Raw genomic sequence first — 21,936 nt, 5'->3', positions numbered from 1 at the left:
TGATTTTTTCCTGATGAAATTAAAAAAATTCCCTGATAATTATTTAAACCCATTCCCAGTTTCGCATGTTTTCTACGTAGTTGCAGTGAATTACATGTATTTTCAGTATAAAAACAATAGAACCACCACAAACCAGTCATTCAATGAATGCTGTTTTGATATGCAACAAAATATAAGAGTCTGACTGACTACCATGCTTTCCACTTTTGGGCTGATCAAAATTCCCTGATTTTCCCCTCATTTGAGGCATTTTCCATGATTTGAGGTATTTTTTATCGAATTCCTGACTTTTCCCTGACTAGAATAGAGTTAAATAGTTTTCCCTGATTTCCTTGATGAGCTGGGAACCCTGCATAAGTCAAATGGAATTGCTGTCTATCCTGATTAACACTCACCATCGGCTCTATCAGGTGGTTTCAGCGGTTTGAGGATGATACGGGGGACGATGGTTTGCTTCCGTCGATGTCGATGCGATGACGACGATGACAATGTTGGGCTTTGAACCCTAAAGATTTGTTGATTAGCGTCATCCTCATCGTCATCTAACTCATCAGTGTCTAACCGAGAGACTGCTTGGCCGTTGGTTGTGCCACTACCACTGGCTAACTCCAATCCACCGTCGCGCTTGAAACGCTCAATAGATGGAATAGCAAAGTGCCCCATCTCTGGCAGAACACAAACAGCTGTGAGAAAAAAAAATTGTTAAAGGGGAATCCAGCCTTGGCCATTAAATGTTGTGTTGGGAAGGAGAAAAATAAATTAAACAGAATGGTGAAAGTTTGAAAGAAATCGGACAAGCAATAAGAAAGTTATAGCTGCTTTAAAATTGAGATCACTAATACTATGTAGATTTCAAATTGGCAACTGGATAAGTAAATTATGACAAGGGGCAAGGACAACTTTCCCATAGGCCATGTACTTTATTATCAGGGATTAGTGGTTTTCTCCTAAGTACCCATTCCCCTGGGGCAGTAATCTAAATATAACCCAGGTAGTATATTGTTTTATGTCCTCATGAAAGAAAAATATTAATTTGAAATAAAACTTTTGGGAAAAAAAATCACATTTTCGCCATAATATGAATTGGAGTACATGGAAGAGTAGTCCTAGTCCTTGCCTTACATCACTATGACATCCCATATGCAGCCAATTTGAAGTCTCCATGGGTACAGTGATTACCAATATTTACAACTTTTAAAAATTCATAACTTTCTTGTTGTTTGTCCAATATTGTTCAAACTTTCACCTATCAACTTGTCTGATTTTTCTTTTCCTTATAAAAACAATTTTTTATTTGGGTTGGATTCCCCTTTAAAGCCTAGAAGTTCTGGTAAAATCTCCCACCCCCATAAAAAAAATGCATGTCACCATTCCAATTCATTCCTGGGCCCCCCCCCCCCCGTCTTTCAAAGAGTTTTGATTGATCCGATCAACCACAACTATGGACGGCAAGCAATGTCAACATCTAAAATGTATGTTTGTTCAAAATATTTGCTACATATGCATACACATACATTCATCATTCTCTTGAAAATTCAGTGTGATTTTCTTTGTTTTAACACTGAGGATATTGCGCAAATTTCCTGTAGAAAATTTGTTGTTATGGATGGATTTCCATACAGTTGAGATTGTTTAGGTCAATCGTAACTCTTTGTAAGACATGGCCCTGGATCATATGAATATATGAATGCATATGCACCATAAGAAATGCACTAAAATTATGACTTATTTCAGTGTTGAGCCACCAGTTAGATATGGCTCAACACTCAACAGAGTAATTATTTTAGAGCATTGATATTGGAGATAACACTTAGTTCTGGTTGTGAATTAGAATAATAGAGGATGTTGTCTCAAAATGATCAAGAAAGTCTGCTCATTTTGCAGCAACCAATTCTGATGTTTCTTGTATACCTATGGAGTTGCCGAAATGAGAACAAATTGAATATATTCTCAGGGCCCCGTTAACAAAGATTTACGATTGATCTGATCAGCCCAAACTATATGTAAATCCAACAATGTCATTTTTCTTTTCCTCCACAAAATTTGCACAATGTCATTTGTATGCAGAGAAAAGCATACTGAATTTATTTAAAAAAAAACAAATATATGACTTTGCCTCATATCTACAGATGCAGAAAACATTTTGAACAAATATGCGTTCTAGATGTTGTTGACGTTGCTGGCTTTCTATAGTTGTGGTTGATCGGATCATTCGTAACTCTTGTAAAAGGGGACCCTGTCCTTCAGAAGAATTAAGTCTACATCTGTCCTCGTCAAATTGCCATGGCTATGGTTACTTACGTCTTTTCTTGATGGGAACGTAAGGTCTATCCGTCTCATCGTCGTTATCATCATCAGATGACTCTACCGGAAACACATCAGTTCCATCTTCACTCTGCAGCTCCAACATGGCTGTAGCTTCCTTTGGCAGGTCAGTCTGAGATTCAAACAAATCATAATGTTACTAAAAAACTGTAGGGTGTTAATTATAAACTCTCGGGTAATGGTAAGAATAGAAAATAAAATGTTCACAGAGATCAACAAAACTTACACAGAATCATAAAAATAAATGTAGGATTGTTTTCTAATGTATGATTATTTTCTTATGTAGAATTAAGTAAAAAGAGCTCTGAACAAGCACAGCTGAATACATATTCATATCAACGCTGCACTATACAAATTCATGTTTACTAATAAAAAAAATGATATCTCCCAACGATTTTCAGGAAAATGTTTAATTTATTAGCAAATGAAGATCAGAAATTACTGAAAATGCCTGTCTGTTCGTAGAGTGGTCCAACATGTCGTTTCCTGTGTGTAGCCACACCAGGAAAAGCAGGTGGTTCAAGCAAGCCTCAATTTAATATTTTGATTATAAAACTTTCTTGCTCTATTAAAGCATTCTGGCAAAATGTTCATGTATACATACTGCGCATACAGTAACTGGGAATCTAAGTGTAATTTTAAGCCATATATTAAACTCTTTGTGAAACGTCCGCCACAGACTCCTTTTTTATACTCACCTTTAACCCATACACTCCCATCAATCCACCAACCTTGTAGAAAGCACTGTTCTTACCCCTTGACCCAGAGTGTAGCATAGCATTCAGGCAGGCAAGGGGTTGTGTACCACTGGAAATCAAATATAGAAATCATTCATAACGTATTTTTTTCCAAAGCAACAAATACATGTAGCATTGAGTCTTAAAAGTACACTGTAAATAACATTTACATGTACAATAAAAAAAAATTATTTAAAAAACAGGGACAAAAAGACATTTTGTATTAGGTACATGTAAATAACATTGATGTTGAGAAACCACAAGAGATTTCTAATCATGGTTGTTGTTGGGTAAATTATTGAATTACGGTAGTCATCGTTGTTTACATTACACATACAAGTAGCTCAGATACTGTAGTGCTAAGAAAAAATTGTTCCACCTTCCAAATAAATTAAAGACACATGGGTCATTTTGAGATTTAAAACCCATGTGTTAAATAAAATTAATCTTTTTGAAAGAGCATATAAGATTTTATGACAACCAGACTCATTTCTTTTATCACTTCCTCTTGGTAGTAAATGAAACTTTCGGCCTGGTGTTTTTTTTCATCAAAAGTATTTTTATCGAATTGTCAGGAATCAACCCATATCTTTCAAGGAGACACACACAGACATGTACATGTATATATGGAATTAGCCCTTTTACAGAAAGAGTTGAGATGATGTTCCATTTCCAAACGTGTACTCAATCTTCAACCAGTCAAGGCATAAAAATTTGGGACTCTAATTTGATTTTTGTTTTTACTCATAAAGTATGGGCACTTTTAACCATGCTTGGTTCTTTAGCAAATGCTAAATATGATCAATAACAACATAACACAGACAAGACTGCTCTGACTATTAAAGTATGGATCTAGTATCTCAATTCAGTGCCTGGGAAATCCCCTAATGTTGGTGCACTGGGAAATCCCCGAAAATTGGTGCATTGGGGAATCCCACAACATTGGTGAATCACAAAAGCATTACTGACCACATCTACAGTAAAACAAATTCACATTTGGAATGGTACAGTACATGTACATCACCATAGAGGCAAAGCAATTGCTGTAGGAGACACTTTTGCGGTTGAATTTGATTAATTGTGGTCTTGATTAAAAAGAGAAAATATACTAAATAAATGCTTAAGTACATTTTGCCAATACACACTCTAAATTGACAAAACTGGACATGTACAGTATGTGATTAAAAAAATAAAATAAAATCACTTATCAAACAAAATGCAAAATTCTTTTATTTATGCATTTGATTTTTTTAAGTATAAAAAATATAATCAAAATTGATCAATAAATTAATCAAAATTGTATTGTTGCCAATTTGATGAGCAAAAATATAAATTATATCATGAAATCTAACCACTTCTGTGGGTAAAATACATTTATGCACAATTGAACAACAATCTTACCTTCTTTTTAGCAGAAGCAGTAGCACAAAGAAGAAATGGATCATGGGGAATAAAAAAATGAAAACAACATTGCTTCAGTGATGCATTATTTGCACATAGAATTTCATTTTAAGACACTGACAGTGCAACAAAAAGCCAAAGGTAACAAACATACGTCGTGTATCACTGTTATTAGAAATATTCAAAAGCATTTTGTCAAACAAAAAATAGGTCATAAAAACTAATGTAAGAATGTTGTTGAGACTCATCAGATCGATTGCAAATCTTTGTAAGACAGGGCCCAGGATTTTAGAATTTACTACAGTTCTTTATTTTCTTTCACATTCTTTTTTTTACTGTTTTTTACATCACTGCATCAATATTTTAACACACCATATATCATGGTACATCTTGAGCTTTTATAATCACTACAAGCCTAATTCAAACAATGCAACAATTCACATCTAAGCCAAAAGCAGAGCATACGTGTACGTGTGAAATGTACATGTAGGTACATGTAACTTCTCCCATTGTCAATTCATTATTTTTGTAAAAATCTAAACTACAGTAAACACCTGAAACAAAAAAACAAAGACATACAATATAGGTGGGAAACATATATCTACAATGCCTGAACAAAAATACATGTACATTGTAAGACACAAAAACAAGCCAACAGACCAACAATACATTTCCTTCATTATACAGGTGTACAATTTCAACGAATTAATTCCACAAAAATACGAGGAAAAAAAACGTTATTTAGAATCTTTATCTGCTAAAAATTTTGATAAGTGTTTTTCCTTGATCCTTTCTGATCCTAACCCCTTTCCCAATTGAGACAAGTCATCAATCCATTATCAAATCAGAATTGAGATCAACACGCTGGATAATTTGGATGATCCTTTTTCCTGAAATCCCCTTTAAACATTTCTATTTACCCATATTTTCAAGTTTTATACCCTTTTCATTCACATCCCTAACATCAAATATCAACATGGTGAACATACCCATACTCTAGCATCACGCCCTGGTTCATAGACAGAGGGGGATCTAGCCGTGTTGGACTCGGGGCCAGCATTGCTTGTGCCCAATATCCGACCCCCCCAACAAAAAAAAACTATTGTGTCTTATCCGACTGGGTCCTTGTTATCTACACCATCCGATGGTAACTACCATGGTAACAATGCTCAACATCCAATCAAATTCAAGGATTCTGTGGAAGCTACGTACATGTATACCATTCAAGGACAAATGTACATGTTCTAGGGCCCGTTGCAGAAAGAGTTGCGTTTAAACGAAAGTAAAAAAATCAATCGCAAGTCCCAAATGCGCGCTGTTGATTGGTTGAAAATCAAGTTACGCAATATTTTTAGAGTTGCGATTGATTGCAACTCTTTCTGCAACGGGCCCCAGTACATGTAATTACTTTTATGCAACAGGGTTGATAACAATCAGTAGCAGGAAAACAGTGAGCATATCAAGACCAATGCAAGAGCTGCAAGACCATGCAGACATAGATTGTACAACTTACTTGATATCTTTAAGGGCGCACTCCTGGATATCACGAAGAATCTCCTTGTAACTCATAGGAGTCTTTGGATGCTTCTCAAGAACCTGAAAAAGATCATTGATGAAAAACAATTGTATCATTAGATCACATTTATATTCACTGTCATGAGCAGCATCAGCAGCAGCAATAGACCTGGGACGAATACCCTTTGTGCCATTTGATTGTTCGCCATTGTAAACAATCAAAAAGAGCGGCCAAACTATATTGTAAAAAAAAAATTATATTGTACATTTCTATATTTCTTTTTATGCTCTTTTCAAGCCTAAAATCTTATTTTTCATTAAAATTTTGAAAAACATGGACCAAATATCATCATAATACATAGGCTGGAATAGGCAAGGCAATGGCACTAGATTTGTGCTGTAGACATGTGCCCAAAAGGTCAATACATTGTAGGTGAGTTGGCCTCAAATTTCTTTCTAAAATTTGAGTGAACAATGTAGATAAACTTGATAGCGACATCTTCACATTTTCTGGCAGCCAAGTTGATTATCTATTGATATGTTTCCACAGCTCCTCTCAGAGGCTCAAACAGTCCTAGGTCAGCATAAAGACTTTAAAATGCCTATTTTTAGCCACTAGTCCACACAGTATACATGTAGCCTATAGGGATGGACCAATATGCTACATGCATTTCCAGGCACATTTTATGGAGTTTAAGCCTATACATGTACATGTATTTTTCACTATTTAGGATTTTGAGGTAAATTTTTAGCAATGTCTGTGATAATGCTAATAATTGAGGTAATGCTTTTAGCAGAAATGCTGTTTCGTTTTTTTTTTGGGGGGGGGGGGTCCTACATGTACCTAGCTGGAGTCATGTCAGAATTTTTTTGTTCCGAATCCGCTGTGTTGCATCAGTCAGAATTCGGTATCCAGATAAATGAATTAACGAACGGGAAGTACAAAGTCGTCACAGATTATACAATATTAATTTCATTTTTTAAATAAAAATTCTTATACACATTCATTAAAAAAAAACGAGAAAAATACTATAAGACGGGAAAAAAACTTGCTGACGTTTACATGGCCAACTTGGTCTCTTTGTTAGTAGCTAAGCTATGAGACGCATATAGAATCTTCCGCCCTCTATACATGTAATTTTGGCAAGGCTAGGGAAATGAGATGTTTTGTAATGGGGGTCTTGCGAGCGGGGCAGCTTCTGAATGGACTTTTGTCATTCGGACTCGAAGTAAACCCCCAAATATTGGACGGTTCCAAAAATCGGACGAAAATGACTTCAACTCCCTCCCACAACTACAGGGACCCTCACTGACAGGGGACTTGGATGCACAAGATACATGCTATACCTGCTATTTGGTCCATGAGGCGTACCTAAGATACAAGAAAGAATTCAGGAGTAAATTCCGCCAGTCAAGAGCACAGCAGCATAGAAGGCTTCTTACTAGTACTGAGCATGCATCTAAAGCCAATACGAAGCTCTTCCTTCACCTGATAAAGAAGTAGCGCCTGAGAAGAGCAAACAACTTCAAACTGACAAGCTTCAGTATGATGGGAAGGCATTCCAAGGGGAAGCGATGCTTGGATGGAAACAGTACTTCATGGATCTGGCTCAAGCACCCCAGGAAAACAGTGTAGATCTGCATTCCCATGAAACTGGCCATCATGAAAACAATGAGTGTTGGTCCACTTTGCCAGCCCTTGTCATCACTTCAGATGAGCTGGATGAGGCTATAAGTAGTCTAAAAAGGGGAAAGCAAGTGGACTAGATGAAATAACCCCAGAGCATATACAGAACCTTAGAGAAACTGCTAGGAGACTGCTACTCTTTAATAATCTTTAATGTGTTCTTGGCTAATGCACACACTCCACTTTATAGTCTTAAGAGTGGAATTGTGATACCAATCCATAAGGGCAAAGGCAAGTCAAGAGCATCCAGGACCCCAAGAACTAAAGAGGAATAACCATAACCTCTTCACTCTGCAGGTTACTGGAATTGGTGTTGAAGCTTCATCTTGAACTTTCACTTCACTTGAGTGACATCCCGGATGAATTCCAGTTTGGTTTGCATCCTTACATGTACATTACTCTGCCTGGAACTGAACATCGAGCTTAATAACAGCATAAACAACCAGCCTACCTTTGTGGCATTATTAGATGCAGAAAAAGCTTTTGAGAGAGTTTGCATGAGGGATTGTTCCAGAAACTAGATGCATCATACTCATACATCCATCCACAGTATGTTCACATGATCAGGTCTTTATACAACGATCTTCACAGCCAGGTCCTTTGGGACGGGATCATTAGTGAGCCCTTTCAGATAGACAACGGGGAGTGCTCTCTCCACTCCTCTACTCAGTATTCATTGATGACCTGATGAAAGTCCTCCAGGAAAAGAACTTGGGGTGCAAACTTCTGGATAGGTATTCCGGCCTCCTCGTCCTAGCAGATGATGTGGCACTGATCAGCTCTTCTCCGAGTGAATTACAGGAGATGTTGAATGTTACCAACAGATACTCCAAAAGTTGGAGGTACAAGATCAACCCTAATAATATTGACGATGTCAGCAAAGTATGGCAAGCAAAGTATGACATTCGTTACAAGTTGAAACAGTCTATTCAACTCCGCTTCGCGTCGTTGAATAGACTTTCAACTTGTACACTCATGTAATATTCGGAACGATTGCACTCATCAACATTGAATATTTGTATAACATGAATTCAGAGCTCGATCCGAGACATTCGTATTTATTTCGATCTCATGCTCTTGTGTCTACAATTTAAAAAAATGGATTATCATATCAGGATTAATTCTCGAACATCGTCATAACTCATAATCATATTCCACAATCTTTCCTCACAATCGTTATATCAGCACTGAATACCATAATACCAATTCACATGACCATCCAGAGAAAATTACGTATTATATTTATTCTCATCAATTTGGAGCTCATTTTGGATCCAACTACACGATCTCAGGCAAGTTACAGTGCTCTCCGCTGGATGCGCTTGTTTGCTGGCTGGCAAGCACGCCTGTCGTTTCGGGAGAGCGGACGGGGCGGATAAGTGTGTGCGAGTCTGGACTGCGAATGCTAGTTTTACCGAAAATCATTCGGATTGAATCTGCGTGATTCATGTCTTTAATATTGTTTCATTTTAAACTTATATGTTGTCATCTGCAAATATCATTGTTGAAGATATTTTGGGAAGAATTCTGCTTTGGTCCCCGGCCTTTTTTTTGTGTTTTGTGATCACGGAATTGGAAAATACAAACGAACTTTGCTCAGCTCTGTCGTGCTAAACTGCTAGTGCAGTGCGTGCATAGCGCATCGACGCGACAGCTGGAGCAAAATAAAATTGACTCGATTTTCCCCGCCTTCAAGTTCAACATTCGATGCATCGATGTTCGATCGAATTAAAGCTGTCGAACACCGGTTTTAAAAATAATCGATATGACTCAGTCTCACTCTCACTCAGCCCTCAGGGCAGGCTTACTTTACTGAAATAAATAGGTCTGAAAAAGAAGGGGGTCATTAGAGCGGCACGTCCCCGAACCACCAATATGTGAGCCCCCCACCCGGCGCTAGTGTAGTTTCGCACCTCCCCGTTTAATGGTTTTCAAACATGTACAATCTCACCCTAAATAATTCACAACCTAAAATACTTGCATCTGAGCCTCCAAAGTCCAGTAGAAGTTGAATATTTGCCGTTTTGACACTTTTCTACAAAGTTTTACACCTATTTCGGAATCACTCGGTCGCTTGATCAAGCTCAGCGCTGCACATAAGCAGTCGGTACGCGTACAGTACGTACCACCTAGTGAAGTGCAAGAAGAGCGAGTTTTTCTATGGTATCTTCAAAAAGATTTTTTCCCCTCTTTCAGCTTGCACCAAGTATTACGGTAGTGGTTGTGCAGAGTGGTTGATGTTTGTTGTGTGAAGGTATGTGTGTGGGGTGTGCGTGAGACTGAGAGTAATGACATACACGTAATATGATCACCTCCCTGCATGTAGTGAATGTATGCGCATGCAAACAAAAGGATGAAATGTACATTGCATGTCCCAGGTGGTATGGATGGAGATGGTACGGCGTGTGAAAAATTGAAAAATGTAATCTACTAGCATGAAATCAACATAGCATACAATCAACATAGCATACAATTGTAAACTGAAGGAAAGTTCTCTGACCTAGAGTTCAAAAGAAGGCTCTACATTATTATTTCTTATTTCATCGCTAAATCTATGTGTATTCACATTTTTCACATTTCTTATTTCATTCAAACAAGCACACACACGCACACCCCACACACACCTTCACACAACAAACATCAACCACTCTGCACAACCACTACCGTGATACTTGGTGCAAGCTGAAAGAGGGGAAAAAAATCTTTTTGAAGATACCATAGAAAAACTCGCTCTTCTTGCACTTCACTAGGTGGTACGTACTGTACGCGTACCGACTGCTTATGGGCATTTTCACGGTAACTGACATTACACGGCACAATGTTTTCACACCATTGTGTGTATCTCTAAAACAACAAATGATGGGAGTTTGCTTTTGATAGAGTTAATAAAGTGAACCTTGCTGTATACTCTGATACTAAGTTTTCTTATGTAACCACATTCTTTTACGCATCAGCAAGCAAAAATGTGTCGGTAACTGACATTACGCAAAAGGACATGCAATTTCAGGGTGTTCATTAAAATTGAAATATCTCATGTCCCTGAGTAGATAGAGTAATAATTTGAATATGTAAATATACCTCCGTTACTAGGTTAAGATGTGTCAAAATATTAAACAATTCGTTTTTGTCTTTTGGGGACTATGATCATTTTTCCACAACCATGCTGGTAACTGACATTACGGTAACTGACATTACACTTAATTTGCCATAGAGATAACACATGGAAGTCAAATGTGTGGAATCATTGCATTGTATCTTCTGTGCAGGGCTTCACATAAAAGTGAGCTTGATGTGGAAGTATACCCAAGTTTTTAGGAACATTGCAATGAAAAAACTTTTTATTTTTCTTAATTCCTTTCTTTGATTTGAACATTTTTATCATTACTTGTCGGTAACTGACAATACACATTAACATTTACCAGTGCTATATGATTTTCAAAGGCATAATTTTCTTGGTACTTAAATGTAAGGCTTTTTAAAATCATAAAAGTTTCATAATACTTCACATTTTTAATTATCCAAAGATAAGAAATGTATGTTTTACTTACTCGGGGGGGGGGGGGGGGGTGGGGTAATAGCAGCTACATGTTTGCCTATAGTAATTTAATATTGCATTGACTGTACACATGGATTTTTCTGACTATACACCCATAATATATTCATCAGTTTTATATTGACTTTTTAAACCTTTTCCTTCTCCAACCTCCCCCTACCCTCAAAAAAGGCAAAATGAATAAGGGTCTCCTCCCCTAGGCTACATGTACCCCTCCCCCAAATCTCACGCAGCCATGTAGTTTTATTGATTTCTATTCTGGTCAGTGCAAGCAATGCTTGTTCATATCTGTCGGATTTCAATTCTCTTCATAATTTGTTTAATCATTTTCTTTGCTAATTTCTTTTATAAGCTGTCAACAAAAATAAACTACAGCTTCTAAACTGAAACTAAACTATTTGTAAATTAGAAAAAAAAAAGGTTTTAGTAGATTCATGCAACATTGATCAGAACTGTCAAATTTCACTTTTCATCTATACTTGTAAACCAAAAACAAAATTATATCATACATCCATACTACTAACAGGTATAAAAACCAGGAATTTACTTTTAGCGAGGCAATGCTCAAAAGAATCCTAGAAACTAAAAAATGGACCCTGGAAATCCCCTTCATCACAATGTTAAGCTTAAAAAATGTTGCAGATTTAGGCAATAGGTTGGGAAAAGTACCCCCTACCCCCCCCCCCCCCCCCGAAAACCAAACAAAAAATTGTCTGATACAAACAATTAGGTACTTGGTAAGTGCATGTACAATACAATTTCATAGTAATTTTTTTTTGCACGATGGGAATGCAACTTCCTTCATAATTTCATATAGTATTCCTTGTGAACTTTACCTTTTAAAAGTCAATAGCAAGCTCCTTCTGGTGTGACTTTTAAAGTGAAAGACTTAAATAGCAAGTATACAATATTTCTTCACCATAAAATTGACCACATATTTGCATTTCAATATTGGTAACCAACGTTTTATCATGGTAACTGACATTACATCTCGGTAACTGACATTACATTTTCCACTTGGTAACTGACATTACATATATTTAATGGTACCCTATGGCTTCATTGTTAATTGGTAATCTTTAATTTTGGTGTAGAAGGGAGGGGTGTTACCTAGAGAGGAAATCTACCAAGTTTCATAAAATATATCATCTTTTCCAGGAAATGAGAAAAAAAAGTTCATGTTTTCGGTAACTGACATTACATACCATATCACATACTTCATCAATGTTTTTTTATCAGATGAATGAATTACTGGTGTTTCTTTCTGTGGGATTTTAAAAAGTGTTATAATAGCAAGCTAAATCACAGGCGAAAACATCATGATCAAACCTGTTCTTTAAAAATCTGTCAAACCAAATATGTATCAATATACTATTTTCAGCACTAATTTGTATCCATACTTTGGCAGCCATTTTGAAATAAAAAATGGCTGCCAGAGTCGGAAAAAAATTTTGTCTCAGAAACTTCAGGTCTTGTTTTATTAAAAAACATTAAGCATTTGACATGAATATCAACTTGATTTTTTTGCCTCTGTGTCCATCTGTGGTGAAAATGCCCTTATGTGCAGCGCTGAGCTTCAAGCGACCGAGTGATTCCGAAATAGGTGTAAAACTTTGTAAAAAAAAGTGTCAAAACGGCAAATATTCAACTTCTACTGGACTTTGGAGGCTCAGATGCAAGTATTTTAGGTTGTGAATTATTTAGGGTGAGATTGTATGGTAGGGGGCCCTAAAGCTACGCACCACTCCAATGCGCATGCAATTTCAATTGCAAAATGCGCACTCTGTGTGGAGCTAGTGACTGCAGTGTGACGAACAATTCCTATTCATTTTTTTCTACAGAGGCTGCAATAAATCGCTAAATACAGAGAAAACCAGCAACTGTTTGGAATTTTGGAGTTATATTCAGTTTGATTTCATATTTTCCTATAAGAATGTGAACATTATTTAGAAGTTTAGGCACAGGAAATACTTTTTCTTTGCATTATAAATTGAGTGCGTAGCTTTAGCTTAGGACCCCTTCTAGTACATTGGGCGTCGAAATCAAGAGGTGTTCGGAAAACACGGCAGGATTTTCGTATTAGTGAGTTTTGTGATATTTTCTTTTTGGTTATGAATCTTTACAATATTTAACACAAATTTGTGAAAGATGGTTTGTTACTTTGTTAGAATATAAAAATCGGCATAGTTTTTATCGTTTGTAAACAAAGTGCGTAGCTTACTACTACTACTAGGTCCCCCCATCATACATGTTTGAAAATCATTAAACGGGGAGGTGCGAAACTACACAAGCGCCCCCCCCCCCCCCCAGGGTACCGGTGGGGCCTACCTGAATTTGAAGAATCTTCGTTGCCAACACAGCTGGGGCGGTATTCTGAAAACCGTGTTAGCACAAAAACGGTGTTAGCTAACACGATTGGTATTCTGAAAATCGTGTTAGCATGAAAAACACGTGGCCCAAGAGATAACACCGCGCATGGTCATGAAATACGCAGAGCGCAACGCGCAACCCCCATACGCGGTGTTAGGGAGGAAGATAACACGAAATTTGGTATTCTGAAAATGGTGTTAGCTAAAATTTTGTTCAAAGATAACACGAACATTTAACACTGCGTTAAGGAGAGGTTAAGTTGGGGATGACGATGGCTGCACTTTTTTAGCAGACGCAAACGTCAAAAAGAACATAAACGGACATATTATTATTAAGTATCGTCTGGCAGAATTTACTGTAATTTTCTTTCATATTCCAGCTTTATCTACCTTTCTCTCTACAAACAATGATTAAACAACAATTTCTTTGGAATTTCCTGTGAAAATACAATTCAAATGCATCTTTAATTTGTATTAATTAAAATCACTATCATTAATGCTCATGAGTTATTTATTCAGTTACTTTTTGCCAAATTATAAAAAAGACAGGAGAGGAAGAACATTTAAAACGTCTTTTTGCAGACAGAAATTAAAAGGAATCGAATTGGCGATTGGGGAAATCTTCTATAATATCCACAACCCCCCCCCCCCCCTTTTCAATTGTAGTTCCAATGATTACACTTTTTTTGACTCTCAATGTTCTAGATTATCCTTATTTCATCTATCCCGCCAGTCAATCTATATGCTTCGGATAGGGGAGGGGAAGTTTTTTTTTTTTTTTGGGGGGGGAGGGCTGATCGCTATACGCATCAAATTTTTATAAAGAAAAAAAAATACAATTTTGTATGGTTGATATTTCTATGTCAGGTTTAATTTTTCCTAAAGTGCTTTTCATGCTTTTCAAAATTTACATTGCATATTTATTTTTTCAAGTTCTTAAAATAATTGGGGGCATGTATGAATTATGCTTGCCCCCATATTTTAGGGGCGATCGTCCCCTGCCTGGTCCACAATCGATCGAGGCCTCTGTCTCCTGTCCATGCTGTCTGAAATAATCCATGATTCTTAATTGTCACAATCACCCCTCCCGACGTCTCTTTCTTGCTCTAACTTTTATTTAGCTGTATGCGCTTTCAAAAATGATATGCAAGCTTCGTGTAACCGAGCGCGCACTCCCCTTTTCTATGCTTTTCCCTGAAAATTGTGCGCGATTTATTTCTTTAACAGCGCATTTGATTGGATTAAATAGATGCAGAGTGGGAGGAGCCGAAGATAACACGAAATGAGATAACACGCAGATAACACGGTTTTCAGAATACCGATTTGGGGGTATGTTAGGGGCGTGTTAAATCAGAGAGATAACACGATATTTAACACCAAAGTTAACACGATTTTCAGAATACCGCCCCTGAAGTCTGAATCCAGCCAGCCAGGCGGAAGGCCCAGGCCCATCGTCAGGCATTACAAAATGCCATAGAAATTGTACATAAGCCGCCCGCAGACACAAACAATGCAAGGCGATGCCTCAAAACATTTCACATAAAACTTACCATGCGCGCTGCCTCGACCCAAGTTCTTCCTTTGCTTCTCCTTTTTCTATCCTTCATGGTGTCAGGATTTCTTCCAGTGCTTAAACTGCGCACAGTGATGGATGAGTAGTGGAATAAACTTCAAAACATTTTCGATTGTCTGTACAAAAATTCTCATTCCTTATCCGCCATTTTGCGACAACCGCTGACCTTTCGATGAGCAAGTTGACCTCTGCAGCCGACAGCTAATTTGCATACGATGTAAACTTGCTTTTGCAGCATGCGCGGAGCAGTGTTGTCCAGCACAGAGCTAGAAATAGCTCTTGTTACCGTAATGTTCACAAAAATAACTTCGATTTCTCTGTTTTACCACATTAACAAACCGAACGGGATCGGGATTTGCTTTCCTCAGTTAGGCTTGGATTTGGAACACGTTATTGTTTAAAAACATCTAGGTCAACATGCACCACTCGTGCAGAGAATTTGCAGTTTGCCAGTCTCGATCGTCGACCCCCCCCCCCCCCAAAAAAAAAAAAAAAAAAAAAAAAAGAATAATAAACAAATGAAAATGAATGAATTAATGAATGAAACAAAAATAAATAAACGGTCGCCCATAATTATGGTCGACAATTGCCGGGACAATAAAATTGCCTCCTCGATATAAAAACGGTTGACCTATAATGAGGACAGGTGTACGCGATAACAGCTACATGTATCAATATAACGATGATCAGATAACCATTATAGTGTGACAATCTCGAGGAGATCCAGTCCGAGACATCATCATCATCATCATATCATCATCATATCATCATCATGTCATCATCATCATCACATCACCATCGTCCTCAGTCGTAAAACCATCATCACCAGTCCATACCACCGATCATCATAATATTGTCATCATCATCATTCTGATGCATGGTGATGCGACTCCCGGGGATCAGTTTCAGTTTGAGGCACAATAGAAAATAAATCATGTCTGCATATATATAGGGCCTACTCGATCATCGTCAAGCGGCTATAGAAGGCCGTATATTTTGTATTTTGGAGGATTAATTGCTAAATGAAATCAGAATCCATCATAGAATCGAGCCGCCAACTTAGGGGCCCATAAAACAAAGCTTATATAGCAATGATCGTATTTTTCTACTATATTGCATATTGTCTACAAAGCATTATCAATCGTGAAATCAAACATACAATCAATCGGGGTCCAGATCAAAATTAGAAATATCTTTTTTAAATAGATATTTGCAAAAAAATTATAGCTATATAGATAAAAGAATTAGAATAATGATCATGAATTAAAAAGTCAATGAGTTAGCGCCGGGCGTATTTTGAATTTACTGTTATCGATTGTTATGTGTTTTTGGCAAATAAAAATGAATCAATCAATCCTTCATTGGTCCATGGTCAAAGCGATTTAGCTCATACGTAATGCAATAACATGGGGATTCCCCGATGACCCCCCCATACGCGCCCATTTTTGCACGATAAAAGTTCATCGATCCGACTCAATCATGGAGCTATAAATAGCTCATTGTTCCATGGACTGAGTATAGGCTAGCCCTCTATCAGTCAATCAAAATTAAGTCAGATCTGACAATTTGTCGGACAAAAATGTTGATGAAAACGCTCCCTATTGTGGGTGTTTCCGAGGGTACCCCTGGCTGAAAATATTATAATCACATTTATAAAAATAGACGAAAATTCACCGAGCAAAATGGTGAATGATAAATGAGGATGCGCGATAGCTCATTCGGTAGAGCGGGGAATTCGTATTCCGGTGACCCGGGTTCGATTCCCACTTCGTGCGCTGGTGCCCTTTGGCAGTTTGGTAAGGCATTAATCCTCAGTACCAGGTCTTTCGGAGAGGACCTTAAGCCGTCGGTTCTCTGGTTGCTTACTTACAAGCATTCATGCTTTCTTAGCAATCAGGTAAAACATCACCACCAATACCAAAAAAAATACCAATAAAGTTATTTTAAAGTTTCGCAAAAATTGTCAAAACAGTTATAATTATGCACATCTTCATGAATATTCAGTAGATGGGCTGATAATGGAGCCCCACTCGTGTGATTACCTGAAATCATAATTATTTCATATTTTCATATTTGTGTGTATGATAAGTCTCCAATATAATGAAATGAGTTGCAGCAATGACTATCTAACGCGTGAATCAGTTGTCAATCCATTATACTTTTTTTATTCTTGGTGAACAAATTGAATAAACATCATTATTATTTTCATTATAACAAGGAACGAGTGGGAAATTGCTCATTGCAGATGCATAGAACTGTTTTACAGAAATAATGCAAATTTTTAAAATGTCAAAACTTTGTTCAATTCCTTGTCCGATTTTGATCAAATTTTCAGGGCTCAGTGTTTGTCTGATTTTTTTCTTTATCTTCTGTTCAAAATCATGCTATCTTCAGCCTGGAGTAGGCCTTCTTTAAAGGTCAACTCCATTCCAGGAAAATGCTGACTTGAATAAATAGAGAAAAGTCAAACTAACATAGTGCTGAAAATTTCATCAAAATCGGATGTAAAATAAGAAAGTTATGACATTTTAAAGTTTCGCTTATTTTTCACAAAACAGTGATATGCACAACTTGTCGAGTCAGTCGATGATGTCCATCACTCACTATTTCTTTTGTTTTTTATTGTTTGAATTATACAATATTTCATTTTTATAGGGGAATTGACAATAAAGACAAACTTGACTGAACCATACAGTAATAAACAATGCTAATTCCACATGTTCAGGCAGTGGCGTACCGTGGGTCATGGCATTGGGGCGGCACCAGCAAAAAATTAGTCATTTAGTGAGCGCGCAAAGCGCGCTCAGTTGCCAGGTATACTGAATTAATAAAGACATTTTAAGGACAGTGCCATTAAACGGATATGTATTTCACTGATCAAATAATGCGAGCGCGAAGCACGAGCTGAAAAGTTTTGATATTCGGACCTAAAAAGGGACACTATATAAGAAAACTTTTGTAATCATGATACGTACGTACATGTTTCGCCAAACAACAATACGAGCGCGAAGCGCGAGCTGAATTTTTTTGTATATTTTGACCTCAAACAGGGGAATTTTAAGGACTACATTAATATATTTTAGGAATCCATTAAGAGTATACTTATCTCACCATAGTCATCTAATGCAAGTGCCAAGCACTTGCTGATTTTGTTAGAATTACATCTAAACACATGAAGCACTAGTATAGTCATTGTTATCATGATTAACATACGCATCTTACTATTCAAATATTGCGAGCTCGAAGCCCGAGCTGAAAATTTAGGAAATTCAGTCCTGAAAAGGGGGGAAATTTAAGGCTTGTTTGTAAATCACGAATATCTTACGTATTTCACTCACCAAATTATGCGAGCGCGAAGTGCGAGGTGAAATTTTTGTATATAATCATAAGACCTTAAACAGAGATAATTTTAAGGACTATTTTAAAGAAATCCATCAAAAGTATACATATCTCACCAATCCACTTAATGCGAACGTAAGCACGCGGACAGGATGTGTTTATATGTTTTATGAATGTTTTATATTAAGACCTTACAATGGGGTAATCACTTTAAGTAGTCGTGAAAAAAGCATATGTCACTACATAAAACAATAATAACTAGAAGTGCGAGGAAATATCTAAATTGGTGTATATTGACTTGAAAACGGGAGGTTTTAGTACAACAGGATTATATATCTCGTTAAACAGAAAATACGAGCACCAGGAGCAATGAAGACATATGCCCTCATTAAATTATGTTTCATAAAAATATGAAAAATGTGTTTTATTTAATATAACATAACATAATTATAATATAACATCATAATGAACAATAATTTCTTCTTTCCCCTATACATTTTTCTTCCTTTCTCCCTCTTTTGCTCCTTTTCCACGTTTTTTTTGTTGGCCAGCCGATTGGGGGTGCACGTGTCCCCATGCCCCCCCCCCCCCCCCGTAGCACGCCACTGTGTTCAGGGAGGAATTAATCGTTGTATCACTTGACAATGAGGAGAAAATTAAAATATTTCAGATTTCATATAATGAAATACTAAAGAAATAGTGAGTGGATGACATCATAGTCTCCTCGTTTACATACCAGCCAGGATTTGCATATAACTGTTTTGTGAAATTAAGAGAAAATTTAAAATGTCATAACTTTCTTATTTTACATCCGATTTTGATGGAATTTTCAGTGTTATGCTTGTTGGATTTTTCGCTTTTTATTCAAATCAACTTTTTGTTGGGGTGGACTTGTCCTGAAAGCTTTTCGTACACTCGTTGGCTGATGATGGCGCTGTTTCGATAAAACCACACAAACCGTAGACAGGTAGAGAAAATATTGGTGCATGGCAATTACATGACAGAAAATAACAGAGAATAACTAAACAGAGAATAACTAACCGGAATAAATGGTCAATTTTTGAAGTCTTTATTTTGATATATCACAGACGAGCAGCTTCTTTGTGATATGACTTCCTAAAAGTGTAATTTTCTCAAAAAGATTGACTTTATTTTGTGCGGGGCCGGGGGATGTATCATCCGCATTAAAATCGTCAATAAATTTCCACTTACAACAAAATCATTATGTTCCATTAAAGGGATGGTCCGGGCTGAAAATATTTATATCTAAATAAATAGAATAAAATTCATAAAGCAAATACTGAAAATTTCATCAAAATCGGATAGGAAATAACAAAGTTATTGAATTTTAAAGTATTGAATACTTGGGGTGCAGCCAATAGAGAAAACGCAGCACCTTAAGGACTTTTTAGGGTTCATTTCCAATTCGTCCAATTGCCAACTCGTCTACTATCATTTGGTCTGCCATCAGTTCGTCCACTCACCACATGTTTTACTTTCACTTGGTCTAATGCAATTCTGTCTAATAACCAGTTGGTCCAATAGCCATTTAGTCCATATATCATATGTGGTCTAATTAAACTAAAGTGTTTATTGTGCAAAAGGAATGAAAAGAAAAGGGGTATTAGACCAACTGGTTATTAGACGACATGGTTATAGACGAAATGGTGATTAGACGAAGTGATGATTGGACCAAATGGTTATTGGATCAAATGGTTGTTAGACGAAATGTTGATGGACGAAATTGCATTAGACTAAATGAAGGTAGACCATGTGGTGAGTGGACGAGTTGGCAGTGGACGAATAGGCAGTTTACAATTTTTAGGGGTGCTTCAGCATCCCCAGCAACCCCGCTTCCCAGGGCCATGTTTCAATTGCAATTATAAACCAACACAACTCAGTGGCTAAAGTTAATAGAATGATTGGAAAATAAAGATATCCTGTAATTAATAGTAGATTTACTTTGATATTGAGATTTTATGCCACATGGCACCAGTACGACAACGAAAAGTACAAGCCATTTCTCCATCATGTCCATGTTAATCTATCGTTGGCGTATCACTTTAGATATGATTAGCGTCCATCATTATCACCGGCCAGGGGCGTCGAACCATTTTTCAGATTGGGGGGGGGGGCAAAATCATGAACCAACGTTCCAAAGCCGCTCGATCACACAAAACAAACTCACCCACACACACACATATAGGCCTATGTATATATGACTTGAGATAGAGACACATATCTCACCAACAAATTAATGCGAGCGCGAAGCGCGAGCTGAATTTTTTTAGTATACTGACCTGAAAATAGGAAAAAGGTATCTGTTTAGGACTGTTTGTAGTAACTCATGACTGATCGATCGGAGGATCTCACTACACAGATAATGCGAGTGCCGAGAGCGAGCTGAAATTTCTTTATATTCTGACCTGAAAGCTTGATATTCTAAGCATTTCTGGTACCAATGATTAAGATGGGTATATCTAAAAGAACATTGGCTGCGAGCGCGATGAGTGAGCTTAAAATTTTGATTTTTTTATGTGAAAAAAAAATTGACAGCTAGTTTAATGGACGTTTTTGATAAAGAACAATATATATATCAAACAAAATATTATTGCAAATCGAAGCGGGAGTTCTTTTGAGGTTTAGAACTGAAAACGGGACATTCTTTTCACCTATTTTATCATGAAAAGTATGGGTTTTTTGCTACAGAAATGATGCGAGCGCGAAGCGCGAGCTGAACATTATTATATACCAATCTGAAAAGCGGGCATTTTGAGCACGATTTTAAATAAAGAACGAGTTGTGAATCTCAATCTCGCTTGCTGATTTCTGTGTAACATTACAATCTTATTTTATTCTTGCACATCCGGAATTATTGGGGGGGGGGCAAAACGATATGTTTGCCCCCAATAATTTCATTGGTGGGGCGATCGCCCCCCCCCCCCTGCCCATTAGGATCGACGCCTCTGTCACCGGCGATAGAGCAATCAAAAATATACTCTTAACATGCTTAAGCCGCGGTTTTGAGAACTGGGCTCCGTAACCATGGTAACACAAAGATTAGCGATCAATCGCTAAAGGGACTGACCACTCAAGATCGATATTACTCGGACATTAATTTTAGTTCAAAATACGGACCAAGAACCAATCAGAAGTGGCAAGATTCACTTAAACCTAGCAGAGCTTGATGTATAAAACAGATATCAAATACGTACTTCTGTTTCATCGTGCATTGCGTTCGCCTTCGTCTATTGAACTTGTTTACACCCATAGAAATACAACAACCAATCAGAACAGACCGGATTTATATTTCACTTTTCATGTGCAAACGAAATTGCCCAGACGTGGTTTCCAATCTACAAGCATTATGGTTTATTGTGAGTTTAATGCAGCGAAATCAAAATTTCTTTGCAAACTTCCTTGATTATACAGTACAA

The 21,936-nt window shown here is 37.2% G+C and overlaps 1 protein-coding gene across 3 annotated transcripts in view; it reads right to left on the bottom strand.

Moving 5' to 3' along the window:
• LOC129280610 (putative Polycomb group protein ASXL2) overlaps positions 1–15,278 on the bottom strand; it is a 34,045-nt gene extending 18,767 nt beyond the window's left edge. For 2 of the 3 annotated variants that reach the window (XM_054916614.2, XM_064111850.1), the window contains exons 1-3: positions 3,024–3,129; positions 2,302–2,437; positions 396–683 (exon numbers count right to left, since the gene is read on the bottom strand). In XM_054916614.2, the coding sequence (XP_054772589.2) occupies positions 396–683; positions 2,302–2,437; positions 3,024–3,101 (502 nt within the window). In that variant the 5' untranslated portion in view covers positions 3,102–3,129. Of the gene's footprint in view, positions 1–395; positions 684–2,301; positions 2,438–3,023; positions 3,133–4,463; positions 4,467–5,976; positions 6,060–15,137 lie in introns of those variants that run through there. The other variant, XM_064111851.1, reaches the window with a different exon arrangement.
• Between the last annotated feature and the right edge of the window lie 6,658 nt (positions 15,279–21,936).

The sequence above is a fragment of the Lytechinus pictus genome, chromosome 17 (assembly GCF_037042905.1).
Source record: "Lytechinus pictus isolate F3 Inbred chromosome 17, Lp3.0, whole genome shotgun sequence".
NCBI lineage: Eukaryota > Metazoa > Echinodermata > Echinoidea > Temnopleuroida > Toxopneustidae > Lytechinus > Lytechinus pictus.
Note: the sequence above shows the minus strand (reverse complement) of the source record. Positions and strands in the feature narration are given on the sequence as shown.